This window comes from Lepisosteus oculatus, chromosome 6 (genome assembly GCF_040954835.1).
Source record: "Lepisosteus oculatus isolate fLepOcu1 chromosome 6, fLepOcu1.hap2, whole genome shotgun sequence".
In the NCBI taxonomy this organism is placed as follows: domain Eukaryota; kingdom Metazoa; phylum Chordata; class Actinopteri; order Semionotiformes; family Lepisosteidae; genus Lepisosteus; species Lepisosteus oculatus.
Window position 1 is genome coordinate 27,325,242 of NC_090701.1, and position 18,471 is coordinate 27,343,712.

Below are 18,471 nucleotides of genomic sequence, written 5' to 3' on the forward strand. Positions count from 1 at the left end.
AGAAACAGCATGTCTAATGACAGATGCCACCATAGACATAATTGTATCAGAACATTTGTCCAGAAATATTATTACAAAACTTCCAGCAGGACACTTTACACACTTGCATAATGCTGGACCCTAAACCCTCTTGGGAAAGGGCCTACAGGTAGGCCTTAATTTCCACTGGAATAACACTGTTTTGTGAGTGAACAGCTTTAAATAAGAAGCTTAATACATGAAATATGAGAACACAGGCAACATGGTAGCATAGTAGTAAGCATTGCTGACTCACAGCGCTGGGCCTCTAGGTTCATTTCCTGGGTTGCTATCTGTGTGGAGTTTGTATGTTCTCCCCAAGTTTACATAGGCTTAATTTAGGTGCTTTAGTTTCCTCCCTCAGTTCAAAGAGATACTAGTAGGTTAAATGGTTTCTAGGAAAATTGAACCTAGTGCAAGTGTGTTGCTGGCCTGCTACGGTCTGGTGTCCTGCCTAGGGTGAATCCTGTCTTAACCCCAAGGCTTCCTGGAGTAGTCACTGGTCCACTGTGACTCAGAATTGGGTAAGCAGTTATTGAGGATGATCTGATGTGACAAGAAAATGCTTCTGTGGCTTCTACAAATTATATACCTCTCATCGGCCACTAGATGGCACTGCAACAGAAGACAACATTTTTATGGCGTTAAGCTTGGCTACTTCTCTCGTCTTGGTGTGTGCGTTTTCCATCTTCACCCATATGGTTATCAGTAATGACACCATCATTGAGGAGCAAACTATTTTGTCTTCAGTAAAAGATAAGAAATGGAATTAGAAAAAGGTAGTCTGGTCTGGTCTGGTCTTGCATCAAGGATTCTAATTGTGGTAAGTACGGAGCAGCTTTACTTGGTAATGGAGTTCTGAAAGTCATGTTATGCAGACTAAGGAACAATCTTTCCAGCGGTGCACACAGCAGCATATTGTGAAAACATTTGATTCAAAATTCTGAAGTCAACCCTATTGGAATACGTTCGCCTTGGCAGAGAAACCAGAACTCAAAGCCACTAAAGTTTAACCCAGAAGGCCACTAATAATCAATTAGTGTTTTGGACCTTTATTATTCTAAAACTGTGGATGTGACCTGGTGGCCACTCACAGGATTCCCTGCAGCAGTAACAGGGAACCCCTGGAGCACATCCCACAGCCCTATCCAGAGCCTGGGAAAAGACTTGTCCACATGGCCAAGGACTGTTTTACCCAGTGACCCCTGACCTCTGTGCCCCCAGGGTTGCAGACATGGCCCCTGCAAAGGGTGATGCTTCACTTTGGGTCCAGAGGAGCTCGAGTGACCAGGGCCAAAACTTTGAGTTGAGGGTCACGAAGACAGACCAGGGAGCAACAGAAAGCAGACTGTAGTGGTTCAACTAGCAGACCCTCGCAGCCCAAACTCACCACCTGCTGCATGAACCAGGCTGTGGTGCTCCCCTGCCGGACAGCAGACAGGAGCCATCAGGGCACAGGCCAGGCATCAGGGAACCGCGTACCCTGGCAAACCTGGAATCAGCAGGTTCATCAGCAAGTAGCCGGTACTGGGTTTGTGATGGAGATTTCCCACTGCCCAGGTGTATTTCACAGTGCCAGAGATGTGGAAATAAGAGGAGCTCAGACCTGCTGTCTAAGAGTCAGGGCCTGACACCTGGGGAGCAGGCCTGGGTCTACTGTCCACACTGCAAGAGCCTGTCACACTAACCCCTCCATTATTAATTTGTCCCAGCTGGTTTGAGCATGGTGCTGATTCTACCAGGGCACAGAGTTCAGTGCCTGTCTGGTCCCAGTAAGAAAGGGATCTACGCACCCGCTTTATCACCTGAGCTGCAGAAGAGAAGCTCTGGTGCCTCTCAACATTGAACTGAAATGGTTATTGGACGTTATATACCTTATCAACATCATCAACAACAGCATAAGTCCTCAAAAAAGTTTAATTGGTTCAATTCAAAATATAGTTAATTTGAGTAAAATAACAGGGCAGTCTGTAGGGCCATCAGGACAGGACCCATAGCAATGTGCTCTATCAAAGAACTGCCAGTCTTGTGCAAACTCAATAAACCCACAACGTCCTCACATCTAAAATAAAAATCATAAGCATAAAAAAGTTACACATATCTGACTTGACAAATTTGAAGTTCAATTAAAAAATGAATTGGTTGAAAAACCAGAAGAGATAAGTCACAGGAACCAGGACTAGTTTGCTTGGTTACAGAGTAGATCTCATCTGGTTTCTGCTTCAAATTGGGCCTGGGATTATGGGTATAACTACATTCTTCAAAATAAAATCTTGCCAAATAACCAATAAAAACATTTACATTCCATATGTATAACTTATCCACAGTGAAACAATAAGCCAGTGGCGACCAACCCAAATTCAAAAGAGTGCAAATCCTTCAAGGATCTTAATTTTACCTAGTTAAGGCAAAAAATTCTCAGATAATTGACGAGCCTGAATTGTAACCCGACTCCAGTAGATCACCCCCGTTTTAGCTGCAGTAATGGACATTAAACTCCCTTCAGATGTGCCAGAACCTCAGAACACACCATGGGAAGAGTCTGTTCAGAGTAATCCCTGCCACAAGAGGACTTACAAAGCATGTTTTCTGAACAACTTCAATATGATAAATATAACTTTTGTGCAATGCTATTACAATTACAATTACAGCATGCCATTTCAATTTTTATCCCATTATACTATCCTTACATGTGTATTCATATGTCATCAGGGATAGGAACAGATCTGAAGGTTTAAAGAGCAAACTATTGGATCCGGTAAAAGGAAGGTGGGAACGAATATATTACCAAAAGTTTTCTAACTTCTGGTAATAGATCTGATTATTATTATATTGGTAAATAATAACAATCCATATGATCTAATATGCATGTGTATTATTATATATATATAATACAACATTTTTGCAGACAAAAACACTGTACCAACTAGACAAGTTTCAGAAAGATACTCTGAAAGGTGGACTTTAGAAGACCAAAACTCAAAAGCTCATTATTGTATAATGATGCTGTTAGCAGCACAAACTGTGCGAGGTGAGAGGTACATTTAGGTGAAAAATAAGCAAACAGACTCTTTGACAAAGGTTGATGAGTTTTTCAGATGTGGCTGAATTTCTTTCAGCTCTTTTTCACAGAGAATACAGTGAAGAACATCAAAATGGAAAAGATTATTGTACAGACACGACAGTGATCCCACACTTCTGAAAGTCAGTAGACTTACAGGCCCTGAATGTCAAGGTTTGTCATCAGACATTAAGTTCCTTCTCCCTTTTCAATAACAGACTTTCATACTTGCATTTCAATGTAACAGATAAGCCTTAAGAATTTAAATGTATGATTTAACAACACTCACAGACATTTGCTCTAAATCAATCACCTCTGCAGGAAAATATCCTTATAAGAAAATCTAAACATTCTATTAAATAATTTTAAAAAGGGTGCCCTAGACATGGCTGTGCTGGGCCCACTAAGAACAAGTCCATCTCCAATTTATTTTACTGGAGTTATTGGCAGTTGATCGTGTTGTCTGTACGTTTTAAACCAGCATTCTGCAGCCTAATTTCATATAGTATTTGTTTTCATTTGAGACCATATGACACTGAAGGTCTCACAATTCTGAAAAAAGATGGATTACACTGTGATCCTGGCTGAAAAAGGGACTGGAATTTGAGGCAGGGCTGAGCACACTGAGGGCACCTCAACATCCTTTTAATACCATCTAATGATCTGCACAGGTCTGGATCTCTACATAAGCTGATCTGGATAGGATCCTGTTAGCACAACAGGACCACTAGTAAGAACCTTACCCACAAAGATCCTTGAATCAGTCACAAGAATAAAAAAAATAAGAAGTATCAGAAAAAAGAACAGGCCTGAGGAATGTGTCCAGACAGCTGACTGTGGCCTAAAGGTAGAAAGCCCACTATTGCTTCAGCAGCCAGTCAGTCAGTATATCAGCAAGCTCATGAGGTAGGTCTGTCTGGCTGGTGGTCTGTTCAGTGGTCTACAACCCTTCCTTTGGCAAAAGTCTTGGAAGGGGGTGGTCTCTCACTCTGAGGGCTCACTCTTGTAGTAAGCGCCAGCCTTGCGAGAGAAAGGGGTCCTGTCTCTGTGAGGGGACTGATGGGGGTGGTCAAGATGGCAGTCGGAATCAGAGAGGCCCTCAGGGGACGACAGGGAGGCAGCAGCAGGGGCAGGGGCCTGCGACTCGAACCCGTGTCCGAAGTGGGGTGGCTGGGACAGGCCGAACTGGGCCTCGAACAGAATGTTCTGGATCTGCAGCTTGGCGAACTGCTTGGCCCGCAGGTTGCCCACCAGTCGCAGCTCATTGGCCACGTGCTTGCCGAAGATATCGTCCTCGTCGTCGGGGCGTGGGGGCAGCGGGGCGGGCGGCAGGCCACCAGCGGCCGCGGTCCTGTAGGCCCGCGCGGCCTCCTGCAGCAGCAGGTCCTCTCTGTTGCGCTTGCTGTGTGCGCGGTGCAGGGTCTCGGGCGCCCTGCGGCGTGGCGCTGCCCCTGCCCCTAGACTGGAGGTGCCCCCTGCGACTGTGGGGTCAAGGTCTTCACTGCTGAGGCGCACTTCTCCTCCTTCGAGGTTCCCTTCTGCTCCCCCATTCTCCTCACACGGCTCCTGGAGGACAGCAGCAAGCAAAGACGCTCTCTGAGAAACTGGGATCCATTACCGCGCACCAGACTACAGGGCATGAGGCCAGCTGGGATCTACCTCAGCCACACCACGTTTTCCACATCTGTTTCAACTCACCCTAGAGAACAGGGATGTAGGCTAGGAAGGAAGGATTAAGTACATAGTTGTTTTAGTCTTCCAGTCTAAACTGGAGGGCCACGGGTTCAAATCCTGGACAGGTGAATTTAAATAATAATTAATTCCTTACACTAGTACTTTACAGGTATACTTTACACTCCACCACCACCAATGTACAGCTCCCACCTGGATGATGCGAAGGCAGCAATAGTGCACCAGTACGCTCACCACCCATCAGCTATAAGTGGGGAGGAGAGCAGAGTGATGAAGCCAATACACAGATGGGATTATCACGAGGCCATGACCGGTAAAAGCCAATGGGAAATTTGGCCAGGACACTGGGGTATCTAATACCCCTACTCTTTTCGAGAAACACCCAGGGATTTTTTAATAACCACAGAGAGTCAGGACCTCAGCTTTATGTCTCATCTAAAGGACAGTGCCTTTTTACAGTATAGTGTCCCCATCACTATACTGGGGCATTAGTACCCACACAGACCACAGGGTGAGCGCCTCCTACTGGCCCCACTAACACCTCTTCCAGCAGCAACCCTAGTTTTTCCCAAGAGGTCTCTCATCCAGGTACTGACCAGGCTCACGCCTGCTGAGCTTCAGTGGGTTGTTAGTTGTGAGTTGCAGGGTGATGTGGGTGCTGACAAAAGTCCTGTTGATAATCCTCCATTGTAAACGATAACTTGCCGTCAGTTGACTTATCTTGTTAAATACATTTAATGAAAAAAGGAAGCACATATGAAGAGTTGCTACAGGTAGTGGATCACAATCACATAGCATAACAGAACTGCTGTTCTGGCACTGGACATGTTTTATCAAATAGCAATTATTTTAATTTAATTTACTAACGCTGTTTCTACTTCCCACACAGGTCGTTATGGGACTCTCTGGATATATTCTGTATTGAGCGCGGATACTCAGCTCTCTGCACGCTTACCTGCACGGCGGTCTTACGAGGGACGACCTGCGAGCTGAGGAAGAGGTCCATGTGATGAAAAAAGGGCCACTGTGAGCGGTACACCTGCCCTCCCGCCCCCGGGCGCACCCGAGACCGCTTGACCTTCGCCAGCTCCTTGCTGTAGTAAGTCCGCAGGTTCATCAGCTTCTTGTTCACCTCGTTCACTAGAGGGGAGCAGAAGCTGCGTCACCTTATTTGCTTTAGCTCAACTGCATCGTACAACCCCGCTGCGACTAGTCTTTGCATTAAAAGGCTTGACGGAGATTCATAACGTTTTGTCATTCCAATTCAGATTACAAAAAAACTGGATTAGAATGCAAACAAATTGCATATAGACTCTCGTCTCTAATGCTTGAAGTAGGCAGAAATCCTAAAACGAAACGATTTGAAGGACAGAAAAAAACGTGTAAAAACGGCTTGATGAGAGCGAAGTGCATTACTATTGTAGAAGCAACATTATACTCCGGACTGTAGCCCATATAAATACCATTTAGGAATAATTACTGCATTCCTGGAAGACATGAGCTGCCTGACAAAAACCGGGCACCTAAAGGGCTGAACGAGAGCTCCTGTTCCCGTTATGCTTTTAACAATAGTTGGCGTGCTTTTTTCTGTAATACAACAAATCGCAAAACACACATTTACCAATGCAATGAAAGAGACCCAGACAGTGCCATACGAGCGCAGATTAAAGGTTAACAGCTGCAGACGACCCCCGCTTCCCATCTCCAAACAAGCCCTCTTGTCCTCCACTCTTCGTTCCAGTGTTTGTTGTGGCGGCTTCCCCGGCCGGCCTAACTCACCGGGCACAGCCAGTTTGGCGCTGAGGCGATCGAGCGCAGCCTGTCGCATGGCCTTGTTGTGGTAGTCCCGGCACCGGCCATTCCACAACACCTCCTCCGCCTCATACAGCCGGATCAGATCCAATACCCGCTGCCTACTCCACGGGAACTCCGCTTTTACGCCACCATCCATGGGCGCTGCCATTCCGAGGTCACATGACCTGCCCAGCGAAGTCATATGACCGCTGAGGTCCAAAGACACAATAGTCTAGAGGTGAATGTGGCTATTTTAAAATCTAATTTAAATTGAACTTAAAAGAAAAAAAAATCTAGATCTAGCTGTAAATTGAAATTATTCACAATTTTAAATTTTCAGAATACCTACAAAAAAACTGCCACACTTACACAGGTACTACTAATGCTGAAAACAAATGTGAGCTTCTAACTGGGTCAGCGGCAGGTGTCAGTACTAATCTTTATCTTCAAATACCAATGACAGCAGAAGCAGGACAAGCAGCAGCTTCTCAAATCTGATGGGATAATCCTACAAGATGGTGTTGTAGGATATCGGATTGAATTGAAAATCATTATAACCCTTGAACCATCCATTTTCTAATCCTCTTTTCCAGTACAGGGTCACAGGGGAAGCTGGAGCAACAGGTGCAAGGAAGAATACACCCTGGATGGGGCGCCAGTCCATCAGTACAGGGCAAGCACAGACACAGATACAGCTACACACACACACACCTAAAACCAGTCCCAGAAACCAATAAACCTATCGGTATGTCTTTGGACTGTGGGAGGAAACCAGAGGACAAGCAAGTGAAAAAGGTGTATACACTGACACAATTTTAATATTCTCTAAACAAAATGAGGAAGCAATTTAAAAAGCAACAGAATGTTAGTATAAATTTGTTTAAAATGTAAACTTGAAATTAAGGTGTGTTATTTTTAATTTTATGATGCTTGACAATGAGTTACTGAAATCAATCCGGAGGAGAGCAGATACATTACTGGGCTTCAGGATGGAATGTTCTACGAGGAATTCAACCTCGTTAGTCTTGAGGGCAGGGCAGACAATGGGGGTCCCTGATGCAAGTATTCAAAATTATCAAAAGTAATGTCAAAATCTACCTTATGGACATCTTCAGAATAAACAATGAAAAACAAACCTAAGGACACAAATGCAAACCGACTGCCAACAGCCAGTTCACCTTGCAACTCACAACTAGCAACCCACTGAAGCTCAGGAGGTGAGAGCCAGGTCAGTACCTGTATGGGAGACATCCTGGGAAAAACTAAGGTTGATGCTGGAAGAGGTGTTAGTGGGACAAGCAGGGGGCGCTCACCCTGTGGTCTGTGTGGGTCCTAATGCCCCAATATAATAACAGGGACACTAAAAAGACACCATCCTTTGGATGAGACATAAAAATGAGATGCTGACTCTCTGTGGTCATTAAAAATCCCAGAGTGTTTCTCGAAAAGAGTAAGGGTGCACCCAAGTGTCCTGACCAAATTTCCCATTGGCCTTTACCAATCATGGCCCCCTAATAATCCCCATATATGAATTAGCTTCTGTGCTCCTCCCCACTGATAGCTGATGTGTGGTGAGTGTACTGGTGCACTATGACTGCCGTTACATCATCCAGGTGGTGCTGCACATTGGTGGTGTAGGGTAGTTCCCATTACCTGTAAAGCGGAATGTCCAGAAAAGTGCTATATACAGTAAATGTAAGAAATACTACTACTACTACTACTACTACTACTACTACTACTACTAATAATAATAATAATAATAATAAGAATTATTATTATTATTATTATTATTATTATTATTATTATTATTATTATTATTATTATTAACTGTAAGTGCTACTTTAAACAAAGTGATGTGGGTGTCTGGAAATAGCTACCCATCTATAATATCAAGCCTGGCTTCTTACAAGGATCATTTAACTACCAAACGTAGAATTGATAACTGAAAACCATAAGAATCTGGTAACAACGTTTCGGTTTTTTGTGTTCTTATGAATGTGCTTCAATGTCTCGCCATGAATACCAGGTCAAAAAATACATTTCCCATGAAGCTCTGCTTTTCTTTCCCAGAAGGACATTCGCTAGCGAGAGTAAGCTGGTTCAACAGGATCAAACGAACCACGTAAGCAGTGTGGCTTGAAAATACTAGAGAGTAAGTATACATTAAGTAAAATATTTTCAGTGTTTATTTATGACGTAGTTGCGAAATCTGAATAATGATTTAAAAAAGCAGATTAAACGGATTACGCGTTAGCTCTTAAATTAGACAGGAAGAGCGATAAAATCATTTGTTCTCTGAATGAGATTGGTTAGGCCGATCATCCATTCTTTCTAGAGTGTTATATTTTAGTAAAAATTGCTAACTAATATTAGGTGTTACGAATGAAAGAGTGTTGAATTGGAAATTACCTGTGAGTGCAACGATAGGTCACTGTCTTACCAACAGGTGGAAAGGCTCAGCCTCCCATTCAATGAGTTCAGACTGCTTAGTGTATTTCCAGTTTACAGTATATTAGCTTTCATCAGAAATTAGAGTGTCCCATATAGAGAAACGTGTCTATGAACATCACCGAATAACACATTGCTGTACGAAGTGCTGAAAACCGACAGCACCCAGCGAATATACTTCCTGATCGCCCCTGCGTCCCTTCTGCAGTCTGAAACCTCCGGAGCAAACATCAGTTTCCATCAGTCTATTCCTTCAGAATTCCTCTAGTAATCGAGTCCTTCAGTGACTGACAGTCCAGTACACCAGAGCAGTCATCTCTTTTTGGTTTATTCGCGACAGGAGGTCTGTGTAGTGCTGTCAAATATATTTTTAATTTAACAAATCCTTTCTTGAAAAGCTGCTAAAGCGCTTTCTAAGTAATAACTATTATTATTGATGTTATTGGTTTTATTAATAATAATAATAATATTTGCGCCCAAGGCAGTATGTAGTTTCCTTCTTTTTATTTCATTCCTTCAATGCCATGAAATTAAAAACTCACAAATACAGTTTCTTACAGTATATTGCGCTGTATACTGTACACAGTGTACTTTGTATACGCATTTTAGTACATTATACGCACTATGTAAGGGAAAAAGACACATTTCACAATTATAAGGAGCGAGGGTGGCTCGCAGCCTGTTCCGCAGAGTTCGCGATGTCCTAACGCCGTCAAATTGAATGTAATTAGTCGAGACTAGTAACTGCGGTGGTAATTAAATTGCCGATCTCTGCTTTAATAGAGGAAACAAACCCTTCCCACACATATACAGTATTGTTTCCCACCGCAACACTGTAGTTGTGATATAAATGGAGCAGATAAAGGTTTAGTCCACACTGAAAGGAAAAGAAATGAGACACAACGTTTTCCAAGGATGAAACTTTTTTCTCTTTTCCTATCACCATGGAGTAAACTTTTACCGTTTCTTTGCAGCCTACACGTGCTGACGCAGCTCCCTGCATGAACTTCTTGTGGTATACATATGTCTCCACCTTGTATATGAGCATCTGCATCAGTCCCTGCAGGACACAAAAGGCCAAGCTGCCTGATAGGCTTTGATTCTGTCCCAGGTGTTGTGCTCAGTGTTAGAAAGATTACAAACGATAGGCTTTTCAGCCATTCAAGCCTGTTTGTTTTCTAGTAGTACACTCCCACAGCCCTTTGCATCAAGAAGTGCCTCTTCTTAGTTTTACACACTTCCCTGTAATTTCAACCTCTTATTCAATTTCAATTCAGGTTTTAGTGTTTTACGGCACAGTCAAACACAACACAATGACAAATAAACATCATCAAAAGGGAAAAGAATACAGCAGTGTTACAGGAGAAAAGAAACAAGAGAAAAGGTAGTTACAGTACTTTGCATTGTTTAAGATTGTAATTGGAAGATTGAAAGATTTCCTGAGTCTGTTGGTTTTACACCTGGGGGCACAGAGGCATCTCAGATGGGAAAAGTGTGAATTCAATCCATGATGCTTTTGGCTTTCTTAGTCACCCTCTGTTTGTAAAGGTTGCTTAAGTTGATTTGATTATTCCTGATTATTTTGCCACTTATGTTCACTAATTTACCCAGCCTATTACAATTACCGGTACTTATGTTGCCAAACCAACAAGTGAAACAGTATGTTAACACACTTTCAATGAATGATTTGTAGGAAAGTGTAAGAATAGTTTTATGTACCTTAAAGTAGCTGAGTTTTCTAAGAAAGAAGAGTCTCTGTTGGACTTTTTTATAGATAGTCACAACATTTGTCTTGCTAGTTATCTAAAGTATTGCCATCAGTTCTGTAACCGTGTACTGTGTCTTCACCACAGATGACTTTCCTTCCAATTTGTATACTCAGGGAATGTCAGAGTAAATTGGATTACACTCCAGAGAGTTTGTTCTCAAAAGTGACTGTAAGACTAGCTTGAAAATCTCATACGTGTGGCAAGGCAGCTCATTCCATTAGGACATGGGTGTGTGGAAACAGAACTGGCGCTGTGCTTTCCCTGTTCCTCCCTCACCCGCTTCATTCAGATCTTTCTCTCTCCAGATGGCAGAGCAGGGTGCCAGGCCCTGGCGTATACTAGTGACAGGGGGCACAGGGCTGGTGGGCCGGGCGATCGAGAGGGTGGTGAGAGAGGGTGAGGGCCATGACGATGAGGAGTGGATCTTCCTGTCGTCCAGAGACGCTGACCTGACGTGAGTCTCCTCTCTTGATTGTAACATTATCCCATTGGCAACACTAACTGCCTGGAACAGCTGTAGGAGCAAATCAGAAATAGATATCATACAAGCCGCCTCTCTTTGTCTGGGAGACTTACATTATATCCAGTGTCTTTACTTCCCATCTTTCTCTCCCCTTTTTCTCCTAAATTTGAACTTGTATGCAGTGTAATTGCTATATTCGTTGAGCTGTTAATTAGTATTCAGTAAGTATTCAGAATTAGAAATCCTCTTCACAAAATCGCTGAAGCTTTTTAGTGTGAATGTTTTAGTTTCAGCTTCACACAATCACTGAAGCTGTTGAGTGTTTAGTGATTTGCTCTGCACCCAGTGATTGTGTACTTGTGTCTTGGGATAGGCAACGTCCTTCGGATGAGACTTAAAACCGAGGTCCTGTAATGACCTCTGTGGTCATTACAAATCCCAGGGCATTCTTCTAAAAGAGTAGGGGTGTAACCCCGACGTCCTGGCCAAATTTCCCATTGGCCCTTACCAATCATGGTCTCCTAATAATCCCTATCTATGAATTGGCTTCATTACTCTGCTCTCCTCCCCACTGATAGCTGATGTGTGGTGAGCGTTCCGGCGCACTATGACCACCGTCGTATCATCCAGGTGGATGCTGCACATTGGTGGTGGTGTAGGAGAGTCCCCATTACCTGTAAAGCGCTTTGAGTGGAGTGTCCAGAAAAGCGCTATATACGTGTAAGCAATTATTATTATTATTATTATTATTATTATTATTATTATTTTATTGCTTAACCTGGAAAGGCGCTGTGGTAGAACAGAAAAAACTGTCTGCAAGGCTCACGTCATGCGTTTCTTCTTTCCACTGGGGCACTGTTCATGCACTGTGTAGTTGCAGAGTTGATGCATGCAGTGTATGAGGTTACTGTCACCCTGTGTGTGTTAGGAGCGCCACAGAGACGCGGGCTGTGTTTGAGAAGCACCGACCCACCCATGTCATCCATCTGGCTGCAATGGTGGGGGGGCTGTTCAGGAACATGAGCCACAACCTGGATTTCTGGGTGAGCTACATTTTAGGAGGTTGTACTGCTGTAAATCATGGTTTTACCACAATCCAACAGGTTTCATAGGGCACTTTCTTAAGACATGGGATATTTTGACAGTTTCAGATGATTATTCATTTGAATTTTTAGAAAATCAGGAAGCTTTGGCTTCACCACTCTGTTCTCCTCCACACTGTTAACTGGTGTGTGGTGAGCGTACTGATGCGCTTTGTTTGCCTTCGTGCCATCCAGGTGGATGCTACACATTGGTGGTGGTGGGATTCCCCATTGTAAAGTGCTTTGAGTGGAGTGTCCAGAAAAGTACTACATAAGTGTAAGGAATTATTATTTTCATTCTGAAATATGTTCATATATTGATCACTTCTGATTTGCTTCAGACATAATCGACACCTCCTGCTTGTTCCAGTTCTTGTCAATAAGAGGATTAGGAGTTTAAAACTTGCAGGTCTCTGGCTTTAAAGTTTTGCCTCAGATGTAGAGTGGCGCAGCGCATAGAAAGAGCAGAGTGAGGCTTATTTGATCCAGGAAAACCACATGTGTGTAACTCAGGGCCCAGAATCCAACAGATTTCCTGCTCACTTTCGAACATCAGTAGCTGGAGACTGTAAATATGTCTGAAAATGGTCCAGTGACGCTGAATATTTCCTCATCTCAGTTAAGATCAGAGGTGGAATGAAAGCCAGCCTGGAGTACTGAGCCAGAGCCCAACACCTTTTCTGACTTGAGTTATTTTTATCTTGCACAGAATGTCACTAAGCGAGTAAGGCTGCTGTAATATGACAGCATTAATCACGTAGCATAAGAACCACTCAATCAATCTCGGACTGCTGCCTGTGTCTCCCCATGTTACATTTGTCTTTTTTTGGAATAGTAGTGCACTTAAAGAAATCCCCATTTGATGTTTTTTTTAATTCTTTATCTTGGTTATGAACACCAATACAAATACAGGAAAAGATTATGTTAAGGAGGCAGATGCTTCTTTTGCAGCTGAAGGAGCAATGGAGGGTTGGTGTTGAATGTGTTTTGGACTGTGTTCATTGTTTCTTATTCCTACAGAGGAACAACATCCGCATGAATGACAATGTCCTCCAGACTGCCCATGAGCTAGGGGTCTGCAAGGTTGTGTCCTGTTTGTCCACCTGCATCTTCCCTGACAAGACCACCTATCCCATCGATGAGACCATGGTGAGAGATGGAGGGACTGCAGCACAAAGGAAAAGGAGCAGGGGGGAATTTCAGAATTGGGGTGAATGGAGAATGGGCCAGAATCTGACCTGCTGAGGAGAGATCATAGACATGAGACTGGGAGGGATGTGGAGCTGTCATGTCGTTGAGATAAAATAGTCCAGCAGGAATGGGAATGGAGACCGTACAGCAGTTCCATTCATTCCCAGGTGGGGGTGGGAAGTTGTGCAGTTTGGGAAGGAGGAGTGGTGATTATTCTGTTCTCTACTGGGCATAAAAAGCAGGGCCAATGCTGCTTTCTGCTATGTGACGGGAATAAGGGAACAGAGACACAAGTTGAGGGTCTTTTTTTCCCTATCGAGATAAGTCAGTGTCCTATATGCCCCTCCCCACCACAGATCCACAACGGGCCACCCCACAGCTCCAACTTTGGTTACTCGTATGCTAAGAGGATGATCGACGTGCAGAACAGGTACTATCCTTGTCTGTCTGTAATGACCTTTTGCTGAGGAAGTTACTTGGCCTGGCAGTGTTGGCACTAAGATAATTAATAGAGATGGTACTAGTGTATATCTACTATCACTTTCAGTGTGAATGGAAAGTGCTGACAAAAAGGAAAACAAAATTATATACACTGTATGAAACTGTAAGAAAACCGCGTTGTGCTACTTGGTTAGTTTATGTTGTATACAATGCCCTTTTCGTCTTTGTATGTGTCTGTTTTTTTTCTCTGTATGATTCTTTGGGGGTCTGTCTGCAGGGCGTATTTCCAGCAGCACAGGGACCTCTTCACCGCAGTGATCCCCACCAACGTGTTCGGCCCGCATGACAACTTCAACATTCAGGATGGCCACGTGCTGCCGGGACTAATCCACAAGACATACCTCGCACAAAGTGAGCCACGCTGTTTGTGTGTCCTCTCTCTTCCTCTCTTCTAAAGCCCTGCCTCACACAACAGTGAGTTCGCTGCTGTTCACTAGGTGAAGCTCACCTACATAGAGTACTTTCTCTTATCACACATACAACATCCCCGCTCCTGCTGTTTCTCGTGTCTCACTGACATTACATTCAGTGGACCCAGTGAGTCTCCCTCCTTCAAGTCCTTCTCTTTTTTTTCTTCCTGTCCAGAAGAGGGCTCAAGTCTGACGGTGTGGGGATCAGGAACGCCACGAAGGCAGTTTATTTACTCTCTGGTATGTGTTTTTTATTGTCATTCCTGCAGAGAATAGACACACTTTTAGCTGCTCATTTGGGACATAAACAGAAAATATTGTTTCATGTGTCAGGGGATTAAAATGTCCAAATTTAATTCACAGTACCTCTGTGAATTGTCTTGTCAGTAGTGATAGTCTGAATGTCTAAACAACTGTACAAATATACATTTCAAATTCAAAGAGCCTTATTGGCAAAATATGTGAATTAGTATAGGGGACACAATAACAGCTGCTGGCACAGTTACTTCTGATTGATTGTTGTGTTGTGATTTTCCAGGATTTGGCTCGTCTGTTTCTCTGGGTACTCAGAGAGTATAAGGAAGTAGATCCGATAATCCTGTCAGGTGAGAATGTTACTTTAGCAATACTTGCCATCACATTGCACTGACACATGAGCACTGTATATTCACATATGCACTCTACTCATCAACTGAGGTCGGGACAGATGTGCAGATGCTCTTTTAGCATTATTTTCTAAATAAAAATGTAAAAGAATTAAAAAAAAAATGAAATTCAAATGTCATGATGCTTTAGTCAGAAAAAAATGCAGTGCTGTCTGGAGTATTTAAAATCCTTTCCAAAATAAATATTTAACTTATTTTTCCCCCAATTTTAGTAGTACTCACGCTTATTTAAAAGGTCGGATGTTGAAACTACTTGACAACAAGGAATAAACAAAACAAATACATTTTTCTCAAAATCTTTTCAGAAAGAGTCTTGACAGTGTCAATTTTCAGAACATTCTTCTAAACTTCAAGACTAACTTCAAATGTCAAATCTTTAGTGAAGGTATTGTTTGCCCTCTCTTATAGACACAATAGCTTCTCAGTGACAAATGGGTATGTCCTATTAAATTAAACTTTGCATTGTATCTAAGTTGGCAATGATCTCCAGGGAATTAAAGATCTAGCTGCCCTACTAAACGTGGATGACACTAGATTTCTGTCACATTCCAAAAGGTTGAATTTTCTTGACATACCTGGTCAGTATACACCCCTTTGTAATTCTGACCCATGTTAGTATTCTATACAGTTGCAGTAACCCTGTACTGTTTGTGTGTTTTGTGTTGTTTCAGTGGGTGAGGAGGAGGAGGTGTCTATTAAAGACGCAGCAGAGTGTATTGTGGAGTCTCTTGGGTTCAAAGGTCAAGTGGTAGTATCCTTCATTGAGCCAAAACTACATTGCAGTGTCTGTACAAATAACACACCACCTCCCCATGTCAGTTTTTATTCAGTACATTGTCATCTTTTTACACTGCCGTTTGCTGTTTCTTCCTCCTTGACCTGACACCAGTTTGACACCTCCAAAGCAGACGGCCAGTTCAAGAAGACAGCCAGCAACAAGAAGCTGAGGCAGTACCTCTCTGAGTTCAAGTTCACCCCCTTCCGACAAGGTTAGGGCAAGCTGGCTGATCTTTGCTGCATCGCGCTTCACTGTATCCATCACACTGAACTTCAAGATGATTATTTTCTTATCGTTGTTTCTGTTACTGCTCGTGAATTACTATCCATGAATTACTAGAACGCTCTTTGCCTGCTGACTCTCTGTGCAGCCACAGCTAGGGTTTTTTTACCTCATCAGCCGGAATGCTCAACAGGGAGGTGATCCTTGGATTGTAAAGCTAAGGAGACTAGGAAAGTGACCACTTCAGAGACAAAATTACAGCTGTTATTCTGCTTTGAAGCAGATAGTGTTTTAAGCCCCTATTATTTTAGGCCTTCATGTATGGAAAGAAAGGTTGACTAGGAACATGAGACCCAGTTCTTACATTACCAAATATTTCCTGTATAAAATGTTTTTTAAGGGTTTCTAGGAATGAAGCTGCAGTGTTTGAGTGAGGCCCACTTTGCTGCCTTGATTACCTGTAATGTAATGTACCAATTTAATTCTACACTGTACTGAGGATTGAATTTTAGGATCATACACCTGCAGTTTCCAGAACAGAGTATAATAGCACACTGTAAGCAGCACCATGGAAGCCAATATCTTATTCTCCTTTTCCTCTTTCAGCTGTGAAGGAGACCTGCGACTGGTTCGTGGCCAACTATGACACAGCCCGGAAATGATGCCTCTTTTGCCTTACTGGAGGAGCAGCTGTTCGTCAGTTTCAGCTACCTCAAGAAAACACAGATCGTTCTGGGACATGGATTCTCAGACTCTGTTCCTGGGGTCTTCAGTTTTTGTCTAAAAACTGAGTAGTAGTAAATTTGTTCATCTAATTATTAGACAAACCTTAACACACTTAAGGTGTCTTACTTTGAACCTTCTCTTCATTAAAGGTACTGTTATCTATGTAGCATTCTGGAACCTGGTTATGAATATTAAAATTATGCAGTTAGTTTATTAGGCCATTTTTGTAACTGAGAACAAGGACTGAAGAAATACCAGAAGAGACAGTCACTAGACCCCTAGGAATTGAGTCTTTGACCCCTGTTTTGGGACAGTTAGGGAAATAAATCAGCTGTAAATACTCATATTCATAATTGTAGCCTTGACAGACTGAAACAGTTGAGAAACATGAATTCAGATTGGAAGAAACAGTAACAGTTAGAAAGGACACAGTTTTTTTGCTGGACATAATTTAATCAATTCTGAACATGTTTCTGACCCTGAAAGTTCATGTGGTGTGGTCCAGTGGTTTTCTGGTTGGTGGCTATATTTGGTTTGTGGGTCTTCCATGATTCTCTTTGGTGTTAACAGCTGTAGTTGTCTCTCTAATTTCACTTTCTTGACTTTGGGTCGCTAGGTGTACTCAACAGAATCAGGGTTGATCGCCTGTTCTTCAGTTAGCAGCACACCTGGAGGTCCCAGAGGGCAGATCCTGCTATCCCCAGCTCACGCCTGGGCCTAGAAGATTACAGCTTTATCGGGAGCTCAACACTATCAATGAATAAAAGGGCTGCTGTAATCAATTGAGTCAATTATTGATTCAGCTAAGTCATTAGGAGATCAAACTGAGATGAGAATCGGAAGGCTTTGTGGCTCTTCGGGAACATGAGATTCACTGCTCTAGTGCATTCATGTGGTGGACATCCTGCCACCTACCCTAAACCTATAATCCCTATCTGTGACGCTATGTGCTTTTTTTGTGTGCAGACATCACCTTTGCTCTCACACATTTCTTTTCTCATTTTTATTTTTTCATACTGAGGGACCAGCTAATGGAGGAAATAGGATGCATCAACTACAACTGCTAACTAGAGCACAACCTCTTAAAATCAAAAGGATTAATGAATGATTTAACTAGTGTATAATAATTAGAAATGACCATTTGTTCCTGAGGTGATTTGGTATAGGGTTTGTAATGTACAGTGCTGTACTTGTTAGGTGTTGCTGCTCAGGAAGTGCTGGAAAATTTTAAAAAAGGCCGTTTTGGAGTTCTGTCACAGTTTGAGGTATACTGAGGTATCTCCATTCATACACAGCGGGGTGTTGTGCCCTCTGGTTCAGGGCTGCTTAGGGCCTAATGTCTTCTAGCTCAGATGTCCATTACTTGAATGGAATTTCCCAAATTTGCCTTTTTTAATGTTTTCAAACCTTTAGAATCCGAAAGCTTTGCATAAAAGAATTAAGTAGTTAATTTAAGTAAGTGACATCTCATCTCCAAACGTAAAAGAGAGTGTGGCTCATGTGTAATGCAATCCAAAAGCTGTGCTCAGAAAAATCGAGTGCAACTCTCAGCAGATGAGTCAAGTACATCAGTTGATGTTACGTTGAATAAATTGTGTGACATTGAACTCAGAAGCTGGGAAGTTTTTATATGCTTTAATAACAGATACAT

General features: G+C 42.8%; 2 protein-coding genes across 3 annotated transcripts; one reads left to right on the forward strand and one right to left on the reverse strand.

The window, feature by feature from the left end:
• Positions 1-1,917: 1,917 nt before the first annotated feature.
• LOC107078209 (uncharacterized) lies at positions 1,918-6,745 on the reverse strand. Its single transcript, XM_015354088.2, has 3 exons — positions 6,551-6,745; positions 5,727-5,911; positions 1,918-4,645 (listed from the first exon to the last, which is right to left on the reverse strand). Exons 1-3 carry the CDS (start codon positions 6,732-6,734, stop codon positions 4,064-4,066), a joined length of 951 nt encoding a protein of 316 aa, XP_015209574.2. The 5' UTR covers positions 6,735-6,745; the 3' UTR covers positions 1,918-4,063.
• Positions 6,746-8,631: 1,886 nt separating this feature from the next.
• On the forward strand, positions 8,632-17,598 carry LOC102695793 (GDP-L-fucose synthase). 2 transcript variants are annotated; one of them, XM_006634168.3, is made up of 12 exons: positions 8,632-8,717; positions 11,088-11,236; positions 12,174-12,288; positions 13,348-13,476; positions 13,875-13,948; positions 14,237-14,370; positions 14,605-14,669; positions 14,968-15,034; positions 15,766-15,845; positions 15,984-16,083; positions 16,701-16,786; positions 17,437-17,598. In XM_006634168.3, the coding sequence occupies exons 2-11, from the start codon at positions 11,088-11,090 to the stop codon at positions 16,754-16,756; spliced, it is 969 nt and encodes a 322-aa protein (XP_006634231.1). In that variant the 5' UTR covers positions 8,632-8,717; the 3' UTR covers positions 16,757-16,786; positions 17,437-17,598. The 2 variants fall into 2 exon arrangements, with proteins under 2 accessions (XP_006634231.1, XP_015209547.1); XM_015354061.2 differs by having other exon boundaries at positions 16,701-17,598.
• Positions 17,599-18,471: the final 873 nt, after the last annotated feature.